Source organism: Bufo bufo, chromosome 5 (assembly GCF_905171765.1).
Source record: "Bufo bufo chromosome 5, aBufBuf1.1, whole genome shotgun sequence".
Lineage (NCBI taxonomy): Eukaryota > Metazoa > Chordata > Amphibia > Anura > Bufonidae > Bufo > Bufo bufo.
In genome coordinates this window covers 144,691,978-144,719,950 of record NC_053393.1, presented here as the reverse complement: position 1 = coordinate 144,719,950, position 27,973 = coordinate 144,691,978, and the positions used below count along the sequence as shown (strand labels likewise).

The following is a 27,973-nucleotide window of genomic DNA, read 5'->3' as shown; positions in this document are numbered from 1 at the left end:
GGCCTCCTCCACGTCTCCTGATGTACTGGCCTGTCTCCTGGAAGCGCCTCCATGCTCTGGACACTACGCTGACAGACACAGCAAACCTTCTTGCCACAGCTCGCATTGATGTGCCATCCTGCATAAGCTGCACTACCTGAGCCACTTGTGTGGGTTGTAGACTCCGTCTCATGCTACCACTAGAGTGAAAGCACTGCCAGCATTCAAAAGTGACCAAAACATCAACCAAGAAGCATAGGAACTGAGAAGTGGTCTGTAGTCACCACCTGCAGAACCACTCCTTTATTGGGGTGTCTTGCTAATTGCCTCTAATTTCCACCTGTTGTCTATCCCATTTGCACAATAGCATGGGAAATTGATTGTCACTCAGTGTTGCTTCCTAAGTGGACAGTTTGATTTCACAGAAGTGTGATTGACTTGGAGTTACATTGTGTTGTTTAAGTGTTCCCTTTATTTTTTTGAGCAGTGTAGTACCATTCAAACAGTCGTCTCATTCCGCAAAAAATGAGACCCTACCTAAGATAATCGCCCAAAAACTGAAAAAACTATGGCTCTCAGAATATGGAGACACTAAAACATGATTTTCTTTTTTTGTTTCAAAAATGATATTGTGTAAAACTTACAGAAAAAAAGTATACATATTAGGTATCGCGCGTCCGTATCGACCGGCTATATAAAAATATCACATGACCTAACCCCTCAGATGAACACCGTAAAAAAATAAAAACTGTGCTCAAAAAAAACTTTTTGTCACCTTATATCACAATAAGTGTAATAGCAAGCGATCAAAAAGTCACACGCACCCCAAAATAGTGCCAATAAAACAGTCATCTCATCCCGCAAAAATCATACCCAATCGCCCAAAAACTGAAAAAATTATGGCTCTCAGACTATGGAAACACTAAAACATGATTTTTTTTGCTTCAAAAAAGAAATCATTGTGTAAAACTTACATAAATAAAAAAATGTATACATATTAGGTATCGCCGCATCCGTGACAACCTGGTTTATAAAAATATCACATGATCTAACCTGTCAGATGAATGTTGTAAATAACAAAAAATAAAAACGGTGCCAAAACAGCCATTTCTTGTTATCTTGCCTCAAAAAAAGTGTAATATAGAGCAACCAAAAATCATATGTACCCTAAACTAGTACCAATAATACTGCCACCCTATCCCGTAGTTTCTAAAATGGGGCCACTTTTTGGGAGTTTCTACTCTATGGGTGCATCAGGCGGGCTTCAAATGGGACATGGTGTCAAAAAAAAACAGTCCAGCAAAATCTGCCTTCCAAAAACCGTATGGCATTCCTTTCCTTCTGCGCCCTGCTGTGTGCCCGTACAGTAGTTTATGACCACATATGGGGTGTTTCTGTAAACTACAGAATCAGGGCCATAAATATTGAGTTTTGTTTGGCTGTTAACCCTTGCTTTGTAACTGGAAAAAAAATATTAAAATGGAAAATCTGCCCAAAAAGTGAAATTTTGAAATTGTATCTCTATTTTCCATTAATTCTTGTGGAACACCTAAAGGGTTAACGACGTTTGTAAAATCAGTTTTGAATACCTTGAGGGGTGTAGTTTCTAGAATGAGGTCATTTTTGGGTGGTTTCTATTATGTAAGCCTCGCAAAGTGACTTCAGACCTGAACTGGTCCCTAAAAATTGGGTTTTTGAAAATTTCTTAAAAATTTCAAGATTTGCTTCTAAACTTCTAAGCCTTGTAACATCCCCAAAAAATTAAATATCATTCCCAAAATTATCCAAACATGAAGTAGACATATGGGGAATGTAAAGTAATAACTATTTTTGGAGGTATTACTATGTATTATAGAAGTAGAGAAATTGAAACTTGGAAATTTGCAATTTTTTACAAATTTTTGGTAAATTTGGTATTTTTTTATAAATAAAAATTATTATTTTTTACCCAATTTTAGCAGTGTCATGAAGTAAAATATGTGAAGAAAAAACAATCTCAGAACGGCCTGGGTAAGTCAAAGCGTTTTAAAGTTATCAGCACTTAAAGTGATACTGGTCAGATTTGCAAAAAATGGCCAAGTCCTTAAGGTGAAATAGAGTCCTTAAGAGGTTAAAAACACTAACGTAAAGACATGATTTGAACAATAGGTCATTTTTCTGATGACAGTCATGACCTTCCCTTTTTTTGTGTCAAGCATAAAAGCTGAATAACCAGTAAACCATAAGTGAGAGACAAAAGCTTGTGGAACACCTTTAGGCTCTATATACGGTATACGTTTCACGTGAAACCTGCAGTACAATACTGTATGTAGTGCGGTTATATGTTAGCTTTCCGTCTTTTACGGTCTTGACCTGCATGTTCTGGACTTTAAGACAATGAAACAATAGACATTCACTGGTTACAACTACCAAGGTCACATTCTCCACAAATATCAGAAGCCACACAATTTAACATTTCTTACTCAGATTAATCAACGCACTTTCAACGTTACAAGAGGATGGTAAAAGATTAATTCATTTGGTTTAGTTATTGGTTTTCTGCAACCCCCCCCCACTCTTCCCCCAATTCTGCCGGACTTACCTGCTTTCCAGTGGCGGCTCCTTCTCCTGCAGGCCTATGATGCTCCGCTGGGCTCTGATTATGTCAACATCCAGTTTGACTGGCCACAGTGGTGTCTGGCTCCTCTGATGTCATGGGAAATGGTCACATGACTCATGGGGAGCCGAACACCGCTGAGGCCAGTGATTGGTTGCGGCAATGTCAAACCGCATGTTGACATCGATGGAGCCCAGCGGAGCATTGCAGGCCTGGGAGGAGAATGAGTGGGGAGCCAGCACCAAGAAATCATCTTGGGGTTTGCCAAAACCACCCCCATTCTTGCACAACCCCTTTAACTACAGGGTGTTATTTTGGTGGAATTCCCAGTTTTAGGGCTCATGCACACGAACGTATTACGTTTCCGTGTCCGTTCCGGTTTTTTAGCGGCCCGTATGTGGAACCATTCACTTCAATGGGTCCACTAAAAAAAACAGAAATGACTGTGTGCATTGCATTCCGTTTCTGTATATCTGCATGGTCGTTCCGCAAAAAAGATAGAACAGATCTGTCTGCTTTGCGGACAAGGATAGGCATTGTTACAGTAGATCCGCCCAAAAAATGGATGCAATATGGATATAAAATGAAGACATAAGTATGCCGCTAAAGAATTTACTGAACAGCACAGCAATAGCGTCTAATGAAAGTCCAGCACACTTTACCACAGTGAGTCCAGCACCTTGGTACTCTGTTCACACTGGTATCATGGCTTCCATTTACAAACCTCCCAACCGTCCCAGATCCGGCAGGACAGTCCCGAATTGCAGTGGCCGTCCCGTTACAGTGGAGGTATGTCCCGCTTTCTGGCAGCTGTCTCCGCTTCCATAGGACTTACCTGTTTTCCATAGGAAGCAGAGACAGTTGCCTGTATTATGCTGAAGCAGACAGCCGGCATCGACACCTTTATTAGTGCATCGTACTCATTTTGAGCTAAAGATCATTTTTTCAATTGGTCTTTATTAACAATATGAAATTCTTTTTTCTGTACAGAGCTGAAATGCTCTACTAGCTGCCTGTGGATTTTTTGTCTTTTCCGTCATCTGGGCAGACAGACTCCTTATCTCTTTTCTCTGACATTATAAACACTCATTATATCTCAGTCCTTATCTTACTGATAAGAATGTGGCTTAAATAAGTGTTTATGACCGCTCAGTAGTTTAGAGATGAGGGTTATTAGATGACTGACACAAAGTGAAAGTGAAAGTACCAATCACACAGTTAGAAAAACAGTTAACCCTTTGTGACAGAACGGCTCAATATTTTTAATAAAATCAAATTGAAGATATGATTTTTAGCCAAAAATGAGTGAAATACAATCATAAAAAATAAAAATAAAGACAAAGTAAAACTAAATAAAAAGATGATAAAAAAAAAGCTACCGCACCACAGCTTCTAGTCCACCCAGGGACCATAACTCATACATTCCATATATCAAAATGACTGTTATAAAGATGTGAAAGTCTATTGTCCCCCCCCCCCCCACTTTTTTTTTTTTTTTTTTTATTATAAAATAAAGTCCCATGTATGAAGGCACAAAAATTATTTACGCAAGCAAATGGACAAAAAGGTTAGGGCTTTCAAAGTCTCATGTACTGAAAAAACAAAAAATGCACCTGGTCAGGAAAAGGGGTAAATGACCCAGTTTAGAAGTAGTTATAAAAAAAAAACAAAAAAAAAAAATGTTTATAGGATAGTATCAACCTAAGGGTCCATTCACACGTCTGTAGAATGGGTCCGGATCCGTTCCGTATGGAACGAATCCGGACCCATTCATTCTCTATGGGGCCGGAGGAGATGCGGACAGCACAATGCATTTCCGGAGCGTGGCCCCGATATTCCAGTGCACAGGGTCCGAATGGACCCTTGACATAGAAACACTCCTTACATCAACTAAGCGCTCTCCACAAGGAGAGAGATCCCTAAAGAGTGAAACTCTACTTTTACCAGATGCTACACTTCAGAAAAGACCCTTCCCCGCTCCATACAAGTCTGTTTTAATAAATACTTGCTTTCCCCTTGGGCATCTTTTCTTAGAACTCTACTCTGCTTCATTCCTCTGTTAGGCCCCTTTCACACGAACAATATGGATTAGGTCCGGATGCGTTCAGGGTGCATTAAGGAAAACTCGCACCATTTCGCAAGCAATTTTGTCTGCGATTGCATTCAGTGGTTAATTTTTTTTTCACGCGGATGAAACGTGCATTGATGCGTTTATCACGCGCGTGATAAAAAACGGAAGGTTTACAAACAACATCTCTTAGCAACCATCAGTGAAAAACGCATCGCATCCGCACTTGCTTGTGGATGTTTGCATTTTTCACACAGCCCTATTCACTTCTATGGGGTCAGCGTTGCGTGAAAAACGCAGAATATAGAATATGCTGCAATTTTCATGCAAGGTAGAAGTGATGCGTGAAAAAAAACGCTCATGTACTCAGACCCATTGAAATGAATGGGTCCGGATTCAGTGCGCATCACGCATTGCACCCGCTCGGAAAACTCGCCTTATTCCTCCTTTAGACTTAAGAAGAAATCGACAACTGGGAGTTACCATTTCCCTTTTTATAGGGGAGTGTCCCTACACAGTGACAAATGTTGGCTCTGAATGGACAGTGTAAAACTGTGTAGGGCACCCCGCACCTGGTAACATCCAGTTGTCAATTTACTCATATATTTCTAGGAGGAATAACAGACAAACAGTACAACAGATCCAAGAGAGGATGATCCAGAATATAGTATAATACAAGGGTTGACTAATGCCTCATTCACACGTCAGTGTTCGGTCAGTGATTTCCATCAGTGACTTTAAGCCAAAACCAGGTGCAACTCTAAACACAGAACAGGAGCAGATCTTCTGAGACCACACTGTAATGGATGAGGAGAAGAAACGCTCTTCTACAACCACCCCGATCAATGTCCAGCAGGTTAAATTGCTGCGCTATATTACTTCTAACCATCTGAAGCACTAAGAGTGATCATATAACACATCCTATATGAGATTAGGACCCTGCGTTGATTCCATAACAGAGACCAGGAAACAACCATGCAATGATGCAGAGAGATCAATGTCTGTAGTCACCCAGCGCATCCATTTCCTCCGTACTATGCTGTAAAGCTATTTATACAGTACAATTATTTACCAGGCTGCATCTTCATATAAATGAAGGCCCACATGTGCCGACGACTTCACTGGACATTTGTGGTGCGTCTGAAAGAAGCCTTCCCTTTACTGCCCCTTCCTCAGATTCTTGCCCCCTTCTGACGTGGCCGCTCCCTGTTCTTGAAGATGGTCAGGCCAGACTAGGAGCACTTCCCACCGGCAATCCGTGTGGTAACAATGGGAGGACTAGATCAAACAAGCTTTCACTGCTTTTTATGACAAAAACAGCATAAACTATAATGCATGCACATTTTACTGCGGTCCAACTCCAGAAGAAAGGAATGCTGCAGATGTTAGGTCAGGATCACACAGGATGGAAAATCCAGCTGTAAAAAAAACAAAAAACAACGCAGCAAAATCGCATGCGTTACACGCGGTTTTTGCTGCAGAAAAGCCTGCAGATTTCACCCATTCCATTGAGACGGGTAAAATCCGCTGGAGAAATAGACATGCTGCGGATTTCACATCAGCAATATCACAGCTTTTATGCTGCATTTAGTTTTTTTTACGCAGCATGTGAATGTGAATTCTGAAATTCTCACCCACTTTGCTGGTACTGTAACAACACTGTAAATTTGCAGCACAAAAATCTGCAGCTAATCAGTCACGTGTGACCCCGGTCTTATTGTGCAGATTTTACTGCAGATAAACTAGAAGAAAGACACGCTGAAGATTTTACTGCGGGTAAACGGAAGAAAGGCATGCTGCGGATTTTACTGTGGATAAGGCCTCATGCACACAATTGTTGTTTTGGTCCGCATCTGAGCCGCAGTTTTTGTGGCTCGGATGCGGATCCATTCACTTCAACGGGGCCGCAAAAGATGCGGACAGCACTTAGTGTGCTGTTTGCGTCCGTTGCTCCGTTCTGTAGCTTCGCAAAAAAAATATAACATGCCCTATTCTTGTCTGTTTTGTGGACAAGAATAGGCATTTCTACAATGGGCCGCCCGTTCCGTTCTGCAAATTGCGGAAGGCACACGGGCGGCTTCTGTTTTTTGCGGATATGCTGGCAGGCATGCTGCGGATTTTACTGCGGATAAACTGGAAGAAAGGCATGCTGCAAATTTTTACTGCGGATAAACTAGAAGAAAGGCATGCTGCTGAGTTGCAACTCACAGCATAGTCTAAAATCTGTCACACATAACTGGGGTTTTGCTAGGAATTCTTGCAGCAGAATCCACACTGAAAACTCACAACAAATCCGCCATGTCTGAACATAGCCGAGCCACTAAGAATCCATGATAACGGTATACACATGACTTGTATAATACAGGACGTCAGGGACGGAGGTTCATCTCTTACACTGCTGGATCTGCATTGCAGAGATTCTTCTAGGTCACTATTGTACAAGTGAAATCAGTTGTGTTTTCAGTGCACAAAAAAAAATAAAAAAAACTATAGGCAATTCACAACGGAGCTCATAGTGGAATGAATAAATTCCAATATACCCACTTCTCTCTGTAACCAGCAGATAAAATACCAGCCTTTGTCTACCACAATTAAAGGGATTTCCGGTTCAGAATACTGATGGTTTGTGCTCAGGATAGCCCTTAATATCAGATGGGTGGGGGTCTTGGCACCCTGACTGATCAGCTGTTTGACAGGACGGTGGATTTTGCGCTCTTTATTGTTTAAATGGGTCCCTCTACTTGCACCCTGTCCACTAAGGCTTTTTGCACACGACCATATTCTGCGGTCTGCAAAGCACCCATCTGCAAAATACGGATACCGGCTGTGTGTATGCCGCATTTTTCTAGGGCCCAACAGTAGAAAGACCTATTCATGTCCACAAAACAGACAAGAATAGGACATGTTCTATAGTTTGCAGGATGGACATATGTAGGCAAAACATGGGTGACATGTGTAAACGGGTCCGCGTCCGAAATGCACAAAATGCGGTCATGTGCGTGAGGCCTAATGAAGAGGCCACAGCCCCTTCAAACAGATGTTCACAGGAGGGCAGAGAGTTGGACCCCCACCAATATGATCCTGGAAAACCCCTTTAATTTAATGCCGGTTCTTATGAGAACCAACTTCTCCTTCACATGGACGTCTGATTGAATCATTCTCTCCCAGAAAATATGGGGAACGGCCAAACTGTGGTTTATGGAGAGTTCATTCATGGACCCGTGTATAAAATAGGTATTACCTGCAGTCAACTCCAAATTTATTATTGTGTTTGAACTAAATGTACAAAGCTTGTGTCTTATTTTTGATGCATTTACCTCAGGAAGAATCTAGATGAAATGACATCCATAAGTAGGAGTATATTTTTTCAGGCCCCCTGGTGAGAAAGCATGGTTCCAAAATAGAGAAAACTAGAACATGGTGTATAGCTGCACTAAAGGGGTTTTCCAGTTAGGACAACTTTTGCTCTGTATTCCCTACTGGAATTAGGATACAGTCCCCTCGTCTGGGTCCCCAATATGAGGTAAAGCTCCTGCTACGGCAGACTCTGCGTGTACATGTATCAGGCTACATTCACAGTTGCGCTGGTAATCCGGTAGCCCGATCTGATGGAGCTCACTGTATCCAGCATTGCCAAGTACGACCATGTAAAACCAGATCCCCTTTGATTATAATAGGATCTGGCGGTGTTCCGGCAGCTTTTCTGGCATAAATGCTGGGTTTCGGCCAGACATACCATTGCATGCAGTGGTTTTAGTCTACCCGACAGCCGACATATAGGCTGGAACAGGCTAAAGGAATAGCTGTCACAGAAGGTGTTACAGAAAACTAGAAGACACAAATGAAGATCCGACTGACTTGATCCAAAACTAAGGAACCAAAAGGGTAAGCCCTGCAACAGCCCTAGCTCTCTCCTTTACTGCTCAGCCTATGCAAAAATCTCTATGGTAGATAATTGCATACCCTCGTTCCTCGACTGTATGAAACCTGAACACCCTATAATAGTGAGGGGACACTACCACCGGCTCCCTACACTTAATACGGAGGGAGTCAGGGTCACCTAGGATCAAGCAAACAGGAAAACACAGATAAATGAACAGACTTATCTGTAGAAGCATTAGTTGTAGCATCCAGCATGCACACACTCCAGGAAGTTGTATAAACCGCAAAGTGATGCAGTATGGGAGGGGATTTAAAGGGATGCAATCAGTGCAACTAGATGACAGCTGAGAGAGGGAAACAAGATGACAAAACGAAAGCAAAAACAAAAGAACCTCAAGCAGGAGGTTCTGAAGAACGTCTGTCAGAGCTTCTCAGATGTCTGGCGGTGACAATAGCCTGCCGAAATGTGAACGCAAAGGTGAACGAAGCCTCACACGGTCACCATATCAGGCTTCTTTCACATTAGAGACACGTCTGGGTCGTAAAAAATTGATGGTTTTTCAAGCAAGCTCAACCAGTTTTGTCTGTGGCTGCGTTCAGTGGGGGTCATTTATCATGTTTCTTTTTGTAGACTGTGATTGGACCTGCGTAATGGATTAGCCTGTCACTATTTAGCATAGCATTTACGAGTCGCACAGTAGGTGATGAATTAGGTGAGGCGTCTTTGTATTCGTATTGATCAGTTCATGAATTAGGCAAAAAGTCACACTTTAAATAAAAAGTTGCAGCCATACTTGTGAGAAGGCACACGTCTACCAGAAGATGCGACTTTTGAAATAAAAAAAGTGTTGCCCCCGGAGTGGAGCAAAAATAACACTCATTTGTAGCCAAATTCATACTCTAAAAAGACGCACCTATGTAAATTAGGGCTGTCACAATACCAAAATTTTGATTCAATTTCGATACCATAAAAAAGTATTGCGATACTCGAAAAAAATAAAAAAAATCCAAAAAAGCAGCGTGCATTCCGCATTTTATGGAACGTCCGGCCCGTAATAGAACAGTCCTATCCTATTTTTTGGGAGGACAAGGTGACTAAAAAATGGCGAATCGCGCGTTTTTTCTTTTCTGATACGGCGTTCACCGCATAGGAGATATTTTTTAATAGTTCGCACTTTTTCAGGCGTGGCTATATGAAATATGTTTTTTTTTATTGTTTATATATTTTTTATGTAAATTTATTTTTACTTTTTACTTACTATTAACCCCCTTAGTGGCTAGAACCTGGGATCTTTTAATCCCTTGTCCTATTGACCCTAGCAGAGCTCTATTAAGGTGAATAGGATCTCACACTCTCCCTGCTGCCCTGTGCATAGTACACACAGCAGCAGGGAGATTACCATGGCAGCTAGGGCTTCAGGATCACACTGCTGGGACTCCGATCAGAAGCTGCCACTGCACCACAAATGAGGAGGGGGGGGACCCACTGCCACCAATGAATATAACAATGGGAGGGGGGGCGCTTGTGGCCACTGCGCCACCAATGACTATAATAGTCATAATACTGCGCCACCAATTAATATAATTAACATATTAATTTAAGTGTAGCCAGCGGGTGCCGGCCGCGGTATCACATACCCAGTACCCGCCATGGCGCTGCGATCCCCGGCAATTAACCCCTCAGGTGCGGCACCTAAGGGGTTAATTGCCAGGAATTGCAGCGCCATGTCATAGAGTGTGGGTGCCGGGTATGTGATCTCGCCACCTGCACCCGCTGCCTACACTTAGGCTACTTTCACACTCGCGTTTGGTGCAGATCCGTCATGGATCTGCACAAACGCTTCCGTTCAGATAATACAACCATCTGCATCCGTTCAGAACGGATCCGTTTGTATTATCTGTACCATAGCTAAAACGGATCTGTCTTGAACACTATTGAAAGTCAATGGGGGGACAGATCGGTTTTCTATTGTGCCATATTGTGTCAGTGAAAACGGATCCGTCCCCATTGACTTACATTGTGGGTCAGGACGGATCCGTTTGCCTCCGCATCTTCAGGCGGACACCAAAACGGTCTGCCTGCAGAGCGGAATAGAGGCGGAACGGAGGCAAACTGATTCATTCTGAGCGGATCCTTTTCCATTCAGAATGCATTAGGGCAAAACTGATCCATTTTGGACCGCTTGTGAGAGCCCTGAACGGATCTCACAAACAGAAACCAAAACGCCAGTGTGAAAGTAGAGTTAAATTAAAGGTGTTGGCCACTCTGTTAGCACTTATTAAAGCTATAAAGTAGGGAGATATTACACTTACTAATATATCTTCTTAAGCAGATCTGCCTGGCTTTCCTGCTATTGGCAGCCACGCCCCCTCCTGTCCTGCTCTCGCCACGCCCCCTCCTGTCCTGCTCTCGCCACGCCCCCTCCTGTCCTGCTCTCGCCATGCCCCCTCCTGTCCTGCTCTCGCCACGCCCCCTCCTGTCCTGCTCTCGCCACGCCCCCTCCTGTCCTGCTCTCGCCACGCCCCCTCCTGTCCTGCTCTCGCCACGCCCCCTCCTGTCCTGCTCTCGCCACGCCCCCTCCTGTCCTGCTCTCACAGCTGCCTGTCTCCTCCATCCCTGCAGGTGCCATGGAGGAAGGACCTCATCCATGCCTGAAGGAGTGTGCTGCTGTCTTGGGTCCTAAAGCACCCTGCTTGGATCAGAGGTGCTTTCCTTCTGTGACTGGCACTCCTGGCTGTGCAGGGCTGGCAGGGGCTTAGCAGGGACACTTGTTAAAAGCTGAAATGGCTGATCTGACTGTAGGCTCTGCCCCCTCTTTTTTTCTCCTGTACTGAGAGGATCCTGCCAACATGTGAGGATGTAGCAGAGCCAGGGAAGCGCTGTGGACCACAAACTGTGAGCAATCCCAGTGTCTGTCCTGTTTATGGCCCCTCTGCTCTGTGTTCTTATCACAGACATGATATTACAGCCAGACCAACAGTTCAGGAGCTTTAACCCCTTGTGAGCTGTCATTATGGCTGAGGTCAGTGATATCAGCAGCAGTCACTGGTCTCACCATCTATAAATGTGCGCCCTCTCCTTCCTGCACTCTGTATATGGTGATATGAGACCCCCACCACTGCATATAGAGATCTGTGACCCCCTGTACACTGTACATACAGTGATCCGTGCTAACAGTAGCCCACGAGTGTCTCTGGAAGTCCGCTCCGGCCCCATTCAGTTTAATAGGACAGGTCTGAGATGCGGCCACAGCACGGCAAACATGCTGAGAGGTGGCCGGATAAAAAACGCAGCGTGCTGGACATCAGAGAATGTGAATGGGGCCGGAGTGGACTTCCTGCAGCACTCATGCGCTAGCGTTTGCACGGATTCGGCAGGGGAACAGCCTGCTAACGCTAGTGTGAAAGTAGCCTTGTCATGTGATGATAGACTGGAGGCTCCTCTCTATGTCAGCAGATCGATTTGTACAAATTTATTCATCAGAGTTCTTCTGCAACAAAGATATCGCATATATCGCCGGACCGTGATATGACCACGGAGCGGTAGTGAATTGAAGAAGCTTCTCAGCGCTCCGTTGCTCCGGCTCCGCACTGGAGTGGCCAGGGCCTGGCGTGCACACAGCGTCAGCCCACTGGTGACGTCAGGTCCCGCCCAATGCATGCTGGGAAGAAGACGCAACACCTGCGGACTGCCGAGCACCTTGCAGGAAAGGCAAGTATAGTGATTATTCTGGGGGGGGAGAATCTATTTGCAAAGGATGGCCATAGGGCTGATCTGATGGCACTGGCTCTGGGGGACATGTCTGATGGCAGATGATGGCACTCGCTCTGAGGGACAATCATGTATGATGATGATGGCAAATTCCATGGGGCTGATGGCACTGGCTCTGGGGGACATGTCTGATGGCAGATGATGGCAAATGCCATTGAGCTTGGGGCTGATGGCACTGGCTCTGGGGGACATGTCTGATGGCAGATGATGGCAAATGGCATGGGGCTGATGGCAACGGCGAACATGTATGATGATGGCAATTGGCAAATGCCATGGGGCTGATGGCACTGGCTCTGGGTCAAGTTTTGTAATTTGTATTTTTTGTATACATACAGAAGAAAATAATATATCGCAATAAATATTGCATATCGCACATGCTTCAAATTATATCGTAATATAGATTTTAGGCCATATCGCCCACCCCTACTGGGGCGTACTTCCTATTGCTATGTCTGTACAGCAGTTATTCACTGAGTTATTGATATTATCTGAGGGGCTATTGTCTCTATGGAAACACAGGTGGGCGGGGATGTCATGTGACTGCTCCTCTGAAAGTGCTTGCTGCAATGCATGCTGGGATATTTACTTTCACTTTACAGCTGCTCCTCCCACACAGCCGGTCTGAGGATCCTCCTCCAGGGAGCCGCGTCATGCTGAACAGGTTACAAAAATGATATACAGCCAGTACATGTCACATGATAGAAATACTTCATGGTTTTGGCTATTGTCTAGGGCAGGAATAGGCAAACTGCGGCTCTCCAGCTGTTGTAAAACTACAACTCCCAGTATGCCCAGTCTGCCTACAGCTATCAGCCTACAGCAGGGCATGATGGGATTTGTAGTTTTACAACAGCTGGAGAGCCGCAGTTTGCCCATCCCTGGTCTAGGGCACTAAGGGTGGCCAACCCCTTTAATGTGTTAATTATATTCATTGGTGGCGCAGTGGCCACAGTCCCTCCCCTCCTCCGCAGTGCTATCAGTCCATTGGTGGCAGCAGCAGCACAGGGGGAGGGAGGGACTGCCTCCTTCTCCCCTGTGCTGCGGAGGAGAAGATGGCGCGCACTGAGAGCAGTGTGTGCCATGTTCTCTAACAGATACTAGGCTGGGCAGCAGCGCAGCCTAGTATCGTTAAATAGTAATGCCCGGTCTCTTATCGATCCGGGTCTAAAAGTATCGATTGGGTATTGAAACTTTGATACCCGGTGCAACTCTAACGTAAATAGGCTGAAAAAATGAAAAAATGTACAACTAGCCACCCCCACAGAATAAAAAACAAACACCCAAACAATGAGTCAAACAAGTCTAAAAGACTCCAAAACCAGCGCAGCACGATTACTACATCTGGCTAAAACAATTGGTCTGTCCAAACGAGAAAAAAATTTGACAAAAACAGGAGCACGGCACTAAAATATGTGACCCACAGTGTGTGGTTTTTTCCATCCAGATTGTATCCATTTTTAATACATGTCAATAAAATCTGAAAAATAACATCTAGCAACGATCGGTAAAAAACGCTTTGTATCTGGATGCCTTCCATTTTTCACGTTGCCTCATTCACTTCTACAAACCAGGGCTGTGTGAAAATCGCACAATATAGAACATGCTGCCATTTTTTCTGAACTGAAAGATGATCAGTGAAAAATGACACTCATGTGCACGGCCTCATTGAAATTATTGGGTTAGGATTCAGTCCGGATCCGAATGCTATCAGTTCGCAAAATGGAACGCATCCGGACGGAAAAACTTGCTAGTGTGAATTAGCCTCAAAGTTCCCCTGCAGGCACGCAGCTGCTCCAGGTAATGGGCTGGGGCTACACAGCGACATGTCGCCAAAAAGTCACCCAACACTTTTATAATGAGTCAGTAGTGTCGCACAACACGTCAGTCGCAAAAGATCCATCCAAGGTAGATTTTTGTGCTACTGTCGTGTCGCAGCAACACCACTGACTATCATTATAAAAATGTTGTGCGACTTTGTCGCCGTGTAGTTGTACACTTTTTGTCACCCTCTGCATTCCAAAATACACACCCTATAATCAGATCAATACCCGATACGTGGCTGCCTGTCAGATCAATTAACCCCAAAGAAAAACAAAGCAGCAATATATAATACACAAGATAACAAATATATATATATATATACACACTCACCTAAAGAATTATTAGGAACACCTGTTCTATTTCTCATTAATGCAATTATCTAGTCAACCAATCACATGGCAGTTGCTTCAATGCATTTAGGGGTGTGCTCCTGGTCAAGACAATCTCCTGAACTCCAAACTGAATGTCAGAATGGGAAAGAAAGCTGATTTAAGCAATTTTGAGCGTGGCATGGTTGTTGGTGCCAGACGGGCCGGTCTGAGTATTTCACAATCTGCTCAGTTACTGGGATTTTCACGCACAACCATTTCTAGGGTTTACAAAGAATGGTGTGAAAAGGGAAAAACATCCAGTATGCGGCAGTCCTGTGGGCAAAAACGCCTTGTGGATGCTAGAGGTCAGAGGAGAATGGGCCGACTGATTCAAGCTGATAGAAGAGCAACGTTGACTGAAATAACCACTCGTTACAACCGAGGTATGCAGCAAAGCATTTGTGAAGCCACAACACGCACAACCTTGAGGCGGATGGGCTACAACAGCAGAAGACCCCACCGGGTACCACTCATCTCCACTACAAATAGGAAAAAGAGGCTACAATTTGCACGAGCTCACCAAAATTGGACTGTTGAAGACTGGAAAAATGTTGCCTGGTCTGATGAGTCTCGATTTCTGTTGAGACATTCAAATGGTAGAGTCCGAATTTGGCGTAAACAGAATGAGAACATGTATCCATCCTCTGATGGCTACTTCCAGCAGGATAATGCACCATGTCACAAAGCTCAAATCATTTCAAATTGGTTTCTTGAACATGACAATGAGTTCACTGTACTAAAATGGCCCCCACAGTCACCAGATCTCAACCCAATAGAGCATCTTTGGGATGTGGTGGAACAGGAGCTTCGTGCCCTGGATGTGCATCCCTCAAATCTCCATCAACTGCAAGATGCTATCCTATCAATATGGGCCAACATTTCTAAAGAATGCTATCAGCACCTTGTTGAATCAATGCCACGTAGAATTAAGGCAGTTCTGAAGGCAAAAGGGGGTCCAACACCGTATTAGTATGGTGTTCCTAATAATTCTTTAGGTGAGTGTATATATTAGCAGCATAGCATTCACAGGAAAAGATACCCACAGGACTACTATTCAGGATATACCCTGATACATCCCTTGAGAAAGCGACCGCGAAACACGTGTTGGCATCAGGACTACATCAGTCTGTATACTCTACAGAATTGTCTCCTGATTTATACTGTGGCACTTTACTCATGTGTCTTTGGGATTTTTTTCATCCCTTCATTTACTGCCAGGAGTATCTTATTTTTATATATCCTGAATAGTAGTCCTGTGGGTATCTTTTCCTGTGAATGCTATGCTGCATATATATGCATATATATATATATATATATATATATATATATATATATATATATTTAAAATTATTTGTTCAATAAAATTATCTTGTGTATTATACACTGAACAAAAATGTAAACGCAACACTTTCGGTTTTGCTCCCATTTTGCATGAGCTGAACTCAAAGCTCTGAAACATTTTCTACATACACTAAAGACCCATTACTCTCAAATATTGTTCACAAATCTGTCTAAGGCCTCATGCACACAACCGTTGTTTTGGTCCACATCCGAGCCACAGTTTTTGCGGCTCGGATGCGGACCTATTCACTTCAACGGGGCTGCAAAAGATGCGGACAGCACTCCGTGTGTTGTCCGCATCCGTTGCTCTGTTCCGTAGCCCCGCAAAAAAATAAAAGAATATGTCCTATTCTTGTCTGTTTTTTGCGGAACCGCGGTTTGCAGACCGCAAAAAACGCAACAGTCGTGTGCATGCAGCCTAAATCTGAGTTAGTGAGCAGTTCTCCTTTGCCGAGATAATACATGCCACCTCACAGGTGTGGCATATCAAGGTGCTGATTAGACAGCATGAATATTGCACAGGTGTGCCCACAATAAAAGTCCACTCTGAAATGTGCAGTTTGATCACATAGCACAATGCCACAGATGTCGCAACGTTTGAGGGAGCGTGCAATTGGCATGCTGACTGCAGGAATGTCTACCAGAGCTGTTGTCCGTGCAATAAATGTTCATTTCTCTGCCATAATCCGTCTCCAAAGGTGTTTCAGAGAATTTGGCAGTACATCCAACCGGCCCCACAACGGCAGACAACGTGTAACCACACCAGCCCAGGACCTCCACATTCAGCATGTTCACCTCCATGATCGCCTGAGACCAGCCACCTGGACAGCTGCAGCATCAATCGGTTTTCATACCCAAAGATTGCAAACTGCAGTTCATCGTCGTAACCGACTTAAGTGGGCAAATGCTCACATTCGATGGCGTCTGGCAAGTTGGAGAGGCGTTCTGATCACGGATGACAGACAGCGTGTGTCGCGTCGTGTGGTTGAGCGGTTTGCTGACATCAATGTTGTGGATCGAGTGGCCCATGGTGGCGGTGGGGTTATGGTATGGGCAGGCGTATGTTATGGACAACAAACACAGGTGCATTTTATTGATGGCATTTTGAATGCACAGATACCGTGATGAGATCCTGAGGCCCATTGTTGTGCTATTCATCCACGACCATCACCTCATGTTGCAGCATGATAATGCACGGCCCCATATTGCAAGGATCTGTACACAATTCCTGGAAGTTGAAAACATCCCAGTTCTTGCATGGCCAGCATCCTTACTGGACATGTCACCCATTGAGCATGTTTGGGATGCTCTGGATCGGTGGATACGACAGCGTGTTCCAGTTCCTGCCAATATCCCCCCCCCCCCTTCCCCAGTAAGGCAAAACGGTGCACATTTCAGAGTGGCCTTTTATTGTGGGCAGTCTAAGGCACACCTGTGCAATATTCATGCTGTCTAATCAGCACCTTGATATGCCACACCTGTGAGGTGGGATGGATTATCTCGGCAAAGGAGAAGTGCTCACTTAGGGTACTTTCACACTAGCGTTTTTCTTTTCCGGCGCTGAGTTCCGTCCTAGGGGCTCAAATCCGCAAAAGAACTGATCAGTTTTATCCCCATGCATTCTGAATGGAGAGTCAGTCCTTCAGGATGCATCAGGATGTCTTCAGTTCAGTCTTTTTGACTGATCAGGCTTTTCAGAAAAACGTAGTATGCAGTATTTTTACCTCCGGCCAAAAAGCCTGAACACTTTGACTGAACGCCGGATCAGGCCTTTTTCCCATTGACTTGCATTAACATCGGATCTGGCGCCGTGTGTTCAGTCAAAACTGATCCGGCTTTTGCATGTTAAACCCGAAAAATGTGAAAAAAAAGTTAAAGTCCATAAATGGCGGATCCGTTTTTTCCAATGCATTTTTTCATTGTGATCAAAATCCTGATCAGGATTCAAATGTAATCCGTTTTCACACGTTTTTCCGGATCCGGCGGGCAGTTCCGGTGTCGGAATTGAACGCCGGATTAAAACAACGCTAGTGTGAAAGTAGCCTAACACAGATTTAGACAGATTTGTGAACAATGTGTGAGAGTAATGGGTCTTTTGTGTATGTAGAAAATGTTTCAGATCTTTGAGTTCAGCTCATGCAAAAATCAGAGAAAAACCGAAAGTGTTGCGTTTATATTTTTGTTCAGTGTATATTGCTGCCTTGTTTTTCTTTGGGGTTAATTGACTCTGCATTACAAAGACAGAAACCTGCAGCATAAACTAATTTAAAATCCACAACTTCTGAACGGATCCTGTTGTGGAAATATTCAGCTCCGCGTGGATGAGATTTTATTTTTATTTTTTTTATGCAATTCCAATGCACACCCCATAGGCCATGTGTGGACGTACCCTAACTGCTTCCTTCCACAATCTTTAGGATTGGTAAAGGGCAATCCAGGCAGTTAACCCCTTCAGTGCATAATTGCAGCACTGTAGAAGGGAAGGAGCTCCCTTGGAATGGCAATTCGCTGACCACCATATGGATAGCCCTGGACCTGATAAAGCCTGGACATTAAGGGGCGCACTATTCAGACCCTGACATCTTACCCCTGGAGACCTGCTTACATTTCATTACCACTGAACCAAAATAAGAAGCCGTCCTCCACAAATAATGCAGCGCGCCATTACTCTGCGCTCCAGATATTAAACAGAAACGTGAAGCTCACCAAAGGCTCTTGCACACGACCGCAAAAAAAACGAATCCACAAAAAATACAGATGACGTCCGTGTGCATTCTGTATTTTGCGGAACGGAACAGCTGGCCCCAATAGACCAGTACTATCCTTGTCCATAATGCGGACAATAATAGGACATGTTCTATTATTTTGTGGAACGGAAATACGGACATACGGAAATGGAATGCACATGGAGTAACTTACTTTTTTTTTGCGGACCCATTGAACTGAATGGTTCCGTTTATGGTCCGCAAAAAAACGGAACGGACACTGAAAGAAAATACGTTCGTGTGCATTAGGCCTTAGAGAGTAAAATGTCTATGACGCCTGTACAGGCATTATCGCAATCTCTGCTGCCGACCCTATTGACTATAATGGTAACCGGTGGAGATCCGGCAGATATGCCAGGATTCGGTCAGACAAACACTGAGGCACATCTTCCAGCAGACTGTGCGCCTACAATTAAATGTACTCCAGCTCCGAGCTACAGCAGATTTCAGTCGTCATTTACACTACTGAATGTGCCATAGGTGGTGGCCCCGCCACACCATGCCCCTGCCACTCCCCCTTTTCAGAAAGTGGCAACGGTGGCATACAAACACCACGTTCACCTAAATTTAAGCGAAGTGCCATGCAAAAGTCGCAAACCATGGATTTGTAACTTTTTTTCCTGCCGGTTTCTGGCATAGTGGATCATAGTAAATGACCCCCAATGTCCTGTTTCGCAGCAGAACACGGCCTAGGATTTCTCTGATAAGCAAAGTTTAAAGTGGCGAGTAACCACCTCTACAGGAGCTGTAATGGTGAGGTGCAAATACATACATTAAATGAACTCTGACCAGACCTGACTATATGTATGGGGGTCTCCTTCCTCTCTCCCTACTCAGAACACATTCACGCCCTGCCACCATGTCTGAACTTACCTGCATTAAAACCCTTATGTGCAGCCGCTACTACAGGGATCAACAACCTCCGGCACTCCAGCTGCTCTGAAACTACAACTCCCAGCATGCAAACATGCCCGGCTGTTCTCACAACTCCCACAGAAGTGAATGGAGCATCCTGGCAGTTGTAGTTTCAGAACATCTGGGGTTCCAGAGGTTGCTGATCCCTGCTCTAGCATAAGGTAAGAGGTCAATGAAGGGTCCTGTGCCCATGTAGACACTGCATAAGGTGGAAATTTACACTAGCTAGTGCCCACCATGTCCTAAGTATACATGGCACCATCACTAAAAACGCATGAAGAAACACCTTGTAAAGCTTAGATTTTATCAATGCCTTGCCCAAGGCATGAAAACACTATGAAAAATGTCTTAAAGGGGTTCTCTAGGAATAAAGACTTTTTATCTAATGCCCGCAGCCTGCCTTCGTAAATAAAGGATTCATACTTCCTGGCCCTCCACGCTGGCTCCCCCATGTCCATATTCCAGTCTCCAGACGGTTGGTTTACATCCGCTACTGCATATGACTGGTCACATGCCCCGCTGCAGCCAATAACTGGCTTCAGAGGTGATGTGCCGCTTGTGGTCAAGTCACCGCTAAAGGCAGTTATTGGCTGCAGCGGAGCATGTGACCAGTCCTATGCAGCACCGGATGTAAACAGTCAAGGGACTGAAATATGGACCTGGGGGAGCCGGCGAGGAGGACTGGAGCAGGCAGGTATGAATCTTCTATTTACGGAGGCTGGCTGTGGGCATTAGAGAAAAAAAAGTCTTTATTCCCAAACCTGTCCAGCACAGATCAGCTCCAGAGAAGGATCATATTACACATGTCACTACAAGTCTATGGAGAGGGGAGGAGTGAGCAGGAGCTGAATGAGGCACACAAACTGCACAGCTAAATAGGAAGTTTATATCTCAGCACAAGTGCTTCACTCACAACTATGCAGGTCAGTACTAGAGACGAGCAAATCAATTCTAACAAACCAATTTGTCTCATTAGCCAGACTTCCTCACCTGTGGGGGGCTGTCTCCATAGGTGAAGAAGCGCCCACCTGCCATATGATTGACATCCTGTCCAGGACACTGACAAAGCCCAAATTCAGCTTCAGGAGCAGCAACTGCGCCAGCACCGCTACTCTTCTGGGCAGCGGCATGTGCACAGTAGCTGCTCCTAAACCAGAAGATGAAAAAGTCTTGCTAAACTAGACTCGATTTGCTCATCGCTAGTCAGTACCCCTCTAACGTCCTCCGTGATCCTGGGGCTACTTCTCAGTAAATAAAACAAGGTTAGGCCTCCTGCACACGGCCGTTTTTTTTTGCCGTTTACTGGCCGTTTTTTGCGTTCCGTATACGGTCCGTATACGGAACCATTAATTTCAATGGTTCCGCAAAAAAAACGGAATGTATTCCGTATGCATTCCGTTTCCGTATTTCCGTTTTAACATAGAACATGTCCTATTATTGCCCGCAAATCACGTTCCGTGGCTCCATTCAAGTCAATGGGTCCGCAAAAAAAACTGAAGACATATGGAAATGGATCTGTATGTCTTCCGTTTCCATTCCGTTTTTTGCTGAACCATCTATTGAAAATGTTATGCCCAGCCCAACTTTATCTAGGTAACTACTGTATACTGTATATGCCATACGGAAAAACAGAACGGAAAAACGGAACAGAAACTGAAACAAAATCGGAACAACGGATCCGCGAAAAACGGACCGCAAAACACTGAAAAAGCCATACGGTCGTGTGCAATAGGCCTTAGGAAGCAGATTCTCCTCTACTTTCTGTGTGCAGTGGATGGCAGCTAGTCTCCACCACCTTCTCGAAGAGAACTGCAAACTAGACATTCAGCATGCACAGCGGAAAACTGTTAGGCCCCTTTCACACGGGCGAGTATTACGCGCGGATGCGATGCGTGAGGTGAACGCATTGCACCCGCACTGAATAACGACTCATTCATTTATATGGGGCTGTTCAGATGAGTGGTGATTTTCACTTAGGCTACTTTCACACTAGCGTTCGGAGCGGGTCCGTCTGATGTTTCATCAGACGGATCCGCTCCTATAATGCAGACGTTTGCATCCGTTCAGAACGGATCCGTCTGCATTATAACTTAGGGCTCTTTCACACTTGCGTTCTTGTCTTCCGGCATAGAGTTCCGTCGTCGGGGCTCTATGCCGGAAGAATCCTGATCAGGATTATCCTAATGCATTCTGAATGGAGAGAAATCCGTTCAGGATGCATCAGGATGTCTTCAGTTCCGGAACGGAACGTTTTTTGGCCGGAGAAAATACCGCAGCATGCTGCGCTTTTTGCTCCGGCCAAAAATCCGGAACACTTGCCGCAAGGCCGGATCCGGAATTAATGCCCATTGAAAGGCATTGATCCGGATCCGGCCTTAAGCTAAACGTCGTTTCGGCGCATTACCGGAGCCGACATTTAGCTTTTTCAGAGTGGTTACCATGGCTGCCGGGACGCTAAAGTCCTGGCAGCCATGGTAAAGTGTAGCGGGGAGCGGGGGAGCAGTGTACTTACCGTCCGTGCGGCTCCCCAGGCGCTCCAGAGTGACGTCAGGGCGCCCCAAGCGCATGGATCATGTGATCACATGGATCACGTCATCTATGCGCATGGGGCGCTCTGACGTCACTCTGGAGCGCCCCGGGAGCCGCACGGACTGTAAGTATACTGCTCCCCCGCTCCCCGCTCCTACTATGGCAACCAGGACTTTAATAGCGTCCTGGGTGCCATAGTAACACTGAACGCATTTGGAAGACGGTTCCGTCTTCAAATGCTTTCAGTACACTTGCGTTTTTCCGGATCCGGCGTGTAATTCCGGCAAGTGGAGTACACGCCGGATCCGGACAACGCAAGTGTGAAAGAGGCCTTAGAAAAATTTCTAAGTGTGAAAGTAGCCTGAACGGATCCGTCCAGACTTTACATTGAAAGTCAATGGGGGACGGATCCGTTTGAAGATTGAGCCATATTGTGTCATCTTCAAACGGATCCGTCCCCATTGACTTACATTGTAAGTCTGGACGGATCCGCTTGCCTCCGCACGGCCAGGCGGACACCCGAACGCTGCAAGCAGCGTTCAGGTGTCCGCTCACTGAGCGGAGCGGAGGCTGAACGCTGCCAGACTGATGCATTCTCAGCGGATCCGCGTCCACTCAGAATGCATTAGGGCTGGACGGTTGCGTTCGGGGCCGCTTGTGAGCCCCTTCAAACGGAGCTCACGAGCGGACACCCGAACGCAGGTGTGAAAGTAGCCTTATGCGTTGCGTGAAAATCGCAGCATGCTCTATAGTCTGCGTTTTTCATGCAACGCAGGCCCCATAGAAGTGAATGGGGTTGCGTGAAATTCGCAAGCAAGTGCGGATGCGGTGCGATTTTCACGCACGGTTGCTAGGAGACGATCGGGATGGAGACCCGATCATTATTGTTTTCCCTTATAACATGGTTATAAGGAAAATAATAGCATTCTGAATACAGAATGCATAGTAAAACAGCGCTGGAGGGGTTAAAAAAAAATCTAATAATTATTTAACTCACCTTAGTCCACTTGATCGCGTAGCCCGGCTTCTCGTCTGTCTCCTTTGTTGAATAGGACCTGTGGTGAGCATTAAATACAGTTACAGGACCTTTGATGAAGTCACTCCGGTCATCACATGGTACGTCACATGATCTTTTACCATGGTGATGGATTATGTGATGACCGGAGTGACGTCATCAAAGGTCCTGTAACTGTATTTAATGCTCACCACAGGTCCTGTTCAACAAAGGAGACAGAAGGAGATGCCGGGCCGCGATCAAGTGGACTAAGGTGAGTTTAATTATTTTTATTTATTTTTAACCCCTCCAGCGCTGTTTTACTTTGCATTCTGTATTCAGAATGCTATTATTTTCGCTTATAACATGAAAATAATACAATCTACAGAACACCGATCCCAAGCCCAAACTTCTCTGAAGAAGTTCGCGTTTGGGTACCAAACATGCGCGATTTTTCTCACGCGCGTGCAAAACACATTACAATGTTTTGCACTCGCGCGGAAAAATCGGGGGTGTACCCGCAACGGACCCGCACATTTTCCCGCAACACCCGTGTGAAACCAGCCTTAATGAAATGTCAGATACAAGTCACATAGGGGCCACAAATCATGTTATTGCTCATGTACACCCACTGTGCTATCGATTAATGCAAAGTTTGTTGAAAGGTTAGGTACGCTGTAATTCGATTTTCTAAATCTCATGTACATGGTGTGTTTGTTTATGATTTTGAAATCTGCAGATTTACTACTGATTGTGGGGAATTTCAGTGCAGATCTCACCCTTTGCAAAGAGCTTCAAAATCCACAAGTAACTAATGCAGACGTGGAAACGCAGCAAAAACTGCACAAAAAGCCACAAACTACACTGCCGTGTGCACACCGCCTGAGGCTTCAGTCACACCTCCAACGAGAGCGTCCTATATTATGTACCAAGAACTAGACTGGATCTCATCACAGCAGACAGGACAGTCTTCCTCACTTCCCCTGCACAGGGTATGATCAAGGTCTTGGTACAGAATACCCAGCTCTTCTGGGACAAGCGCGGGGACGATGCCATGACTGCAGCTACAGACATCATTCATTACCGGACCAATGCAAAATCCAAAATCATGTCACTGCTGAAGAACCCGTCGTGGGCCAATTATCTGCAGCAGCACTACAAATCGTCAGTACCAGGCACTGCACTTACTGGGCATCCATTACAGGGGCAAACTATTATATGCCAGCAGGCAGAATACAAGTCTGTCAGGAGCTGCCACATCCAAGTCACCTGATGGAGAAAAGCTCGGTTAGAGCCAGCGAATATCGCTGTGGTGGCACCATACCACATGGCACAGCTGTATGATGATGCCAGCAGCACACAGATAACAGTGCTGCCACTCACCTCTGAACCCAGCTGCCATAAAAAATGTGAGCAGCACTGGCAGGGCCCCACTCTATGGGCACTCTGGCTGGCACCACTGCTGGTATGACATAGTGAGTGCCCAGGTGTCATCAGGAGTCCAGCAGCGCCCCCTGCCATGACCTGCAGACAGTGCTATAAATAGCCAGGACGTGCAGTCTGCTGGTATGTGCGGCGCTAGCAGGGGGCACACATGTATGTGCCTGTCCCTACACCGCATCCGCGCACCTGTCCGTCTGTCCACCGTATACGCCCGGCTGTCCGTCTGTCCACCGTATACGCACGGCTGCCCGTCTGTCCACCGTATACGCACGGCTGCCCGTCTGTCCACCGTATACGCACGGCTGCCCGTCTGTCCACCGTATACGCACGGCTGCCCGTCTGTCCACCGTATACGCACGGCTGCCCGTCTGTCCACCGTATACGCACGGCTGCCCGTCTGTCCACCGTATACGCACGGCTGCCCGTCTGTCCACCGTATACGCACGGCTGCCCGTCTGTCCACCGTATACGCACGGCTGTCCGTCTGTCCACCGTATACGCACGGCTGTCCGTCTGTCCACCGTATACGCACGGCTGTCCGTCTGTCCACCGTATACGCACGGCTGTCCGTCTGTCCACCGTATACGCACGGCTGTCCGTCTGTCCACCGTATACGCACGGCTGTCCGTCTGTCCACCGTATACGCACGGCTGTCCGTCTGTCCACCGTATACGCACGGCTGTCCGTCTGTCCACCGTATACGCACGGCTGTCCGTCTGTCCACCGTATACGCACGGCTGTCCGTCTGTCCACCGTATACGCACGGCTGTCCGTCTGTCCACCGTATACGCACGGCTGTCCGTCTGTCCACCGTATACGCACGGCTGTCCGTCTGTCCACCGTATACGCACGGCTGTCCGTCTGTCCACCGTATACGCACGGCTGTCCGTCTGTCCACCGTATACGCACGGCTGTCCGTCTGTCCACCGTATACGCACGGCTGTCCGTCTGTCCACCGTATACGCACGGCTGTCCGTCTGTCCACCGTATACGCACGGCTGTCCGTCTGTCCACCGTATACGCACGGCTGTCCGTCTGTCCACCGTATACGCACGGCTGTCCGTCTGTCCACCGTATACGCACGGCTGTCCGTCTGTCCACCGTATACGCACGGCTGTCCGTCTGTCCACCGTATACGCACGGCTGTCCGTCTGTCCACCGTATACGCACGGCTGTCCGTCTGTCCACCGTATACGCACGGCTGTCCGTCTGTCCACCGTATACGCACGGCTGTCCGTCTGTCCACCGTATACGCACGGCTGTCCGTCTGTCCACCGTATACGCACGGCTGTCCGTCTGTCCACCGTATACGCACGGCTGTCCGTCTGTCCACCGTATACGCACGGCTGTCCGTCTGTCCACCGTATACGCACGGCTGTCCGTCTGTCCACCGTATACGCACGGCTGTCCGTCTGTCCACCGTATACGCACGGCTGTCCGTCTGTCCACCGTATACGCACGGCTGTCCGTCTGTCCACCGTATACGCACGGCTGTCCGTCTGTCCACCGTATACGCACGGCTGTCCGTCTGTCCACCGTATACGCACGGCTGTCCGTCTGTCCACCGTATACGCACGGCTGTCCGTCTGTCCACCGTATACGCACGGCTGTCCGTCTGTCCACCGTATACGCACGGCTGTCCGTCTGTCCACCGTATACGCACGGCTGTCCGTCTGTCCACCGTATACGCACGGCTGTCCGTCTGTCCACCGTATACGCACGGCTGTCCGTCTGTCCACCGTATACGCACGGCTGTCCGTCTGTCCACCGTATACGCACGGCTGTCCGTCTGTCCACCGTATACGCACGGCTGTCCGTCTGTCCACCGTATACGCACGGCTGTCCGTCTGTCCACCGTATACGCACGGCTGTCCGTCTGTCCACCGTATACGCACGGCTGTCCGTCTGTACACCGTATACGCACGGCTGTCCGTCTGTACACCGTATACGTACGGCTGTCCGTCTGTACACCGTATACGTACGGCTGTCCGTCTGTACACCGTATACGTACGGCTGTCCGTCTGTACACCGTATACGTACGGCTGTCTGTCTGTACACCGTATACGTACGGCTGTCTGTCTGTACACTGTATCTGTACGGCTGTCTGTCTGTACACTGTATATGCACGGCTGTCTGTACATGCAGTAGGGCAGCCACTCACCGCTCTCCAGCCTGACGAGCTGAGGCAGCCGGTAAGAGCTGACCAGCAAGTCCAAGGGGAACGAGGCCGAGCTCCACTTCACATCCTTCAGCCCCGGCGGGGGTGCCGGCTCCATCTTCTTCCCCCGGCCCCGTGCAGGGGGAGACAGCAGGGCTGGGGGCTCCAGGGGTGGCCGGTCTCTGCAGTGCAGGCTCTAGTGCACTGTCCTCAGCTGCTCGGGTTCATGCTGCGGCTGCTGGCCGGAGTTGCGGAGTCTCCTCTCCAGGCCACTTTTGCTGCAGTTGCTGCTCTGGTTGTTGTCGCTCCCCTCCTGCGGGGACTAGATACACCATACCCGCGCTGACTAATCAACAGGGTGTGCGGCTCCGGGAGACGCCTCCTCCCCTGCCCAAATCCCACTGCAAGGGGAACACTTCCTGACATCCACAGGCGGCTGCTCTGGAGCTGAGGGAAGGCGGCAGCAGCCCGCCCCTGCCCCCTAGTGGCCGCGCGGAGAACTGCGGCGCCATTCATGTGGACAGCTGAATGGTCGCTCTGATTCTGGAAGATGTTCTACTACCGAGGGCGCCCCCTGTAGGATGCTGCCATTACTTACTTTACCTGCAGCACTCACCTTTATGGCTCTGTTCTTACTGAGCTGTGCGGTTCCTGAGCACCAGAATTTAATGAAGTCTGCCATTTAGAGCCTGGGGGACACCACTTATGTAGCAACAGCCAAACCTAGGTGACATAGGTAGGTGTACCATAGTGCGGGAGGAGGAAGACTTCTGACAGCTACGTGTCATTTTTTTCATCCCCATGAGTTAGAAGGTGCCCCCTAAACTGCCCGCAGGACCACACTGCTGAAGTCTGGTTTCTAATGGTGTCTGGCTAATTGGTCGACGGGCAAAATCGCAGGAAAACAACTTTTATTCCACCGCTGGCCGTACGCAAATGAGGAGCTTGAAGTCAAGGGGGCAGCAGCCTCGACACTTGAACTCAAGCATGCTGCATCCCCTTCCTGCCCCTTCACGTTTAACTCATGGCGTTTTTTTTTCTTCATGCGCAATTCCCCAGGAGATCTCTGCGGGGCTCTCTGCGCAGGCGTCGAAGACGAGATCGTACGGCACAGGCCCAAGATCTCCTGGGGAATCTCGTGTGGAAAAACCAAAACAAAAGGTCATCAATCAAACGCAAAAGGGCAGGAAGAGGGGGTGCAGCGAGCTTGAGTTCAAGCGCTGAGGCCACTGCCCCCCTTGACTTCAAGCTCCTCATTTGCATACAGCCAGTGGCAGAATAAGGGTGCATTCACATGAACGTATGTATACTGCGGTCCGCAAAACACGGATACGCAAAA

At 47.0% G+C, this 27,973-nt stretch overlaps 1 protein-coding gene across 1 annotated transcript in view; it reads right to left on the bottom strand.

Moving 5' to 3' along the window:
- GAREM1 (GRB2 associated regulator of MAPK1 subtype 1) overlaps positions 1-27,036 on the bottom strand; it is a 175,376-nt gene extending 148,340 nt beyond the window's left edge. Inside the window, exon 1 of the mRNA XM_040433500.1 lies at positions 26,638-27,036. Within this exon, the coding sequence (XP_040289434.1) occupies positions 26,638-26,752 (115 nt within the window). The 5' untranslated portion in view covers positions 26,753-27,036. The remainder of the gene's footprint in view (positions 1-26,637) is intronic.
- Positions 27,037-27,973: the final 937 nt, after the last annotated feature.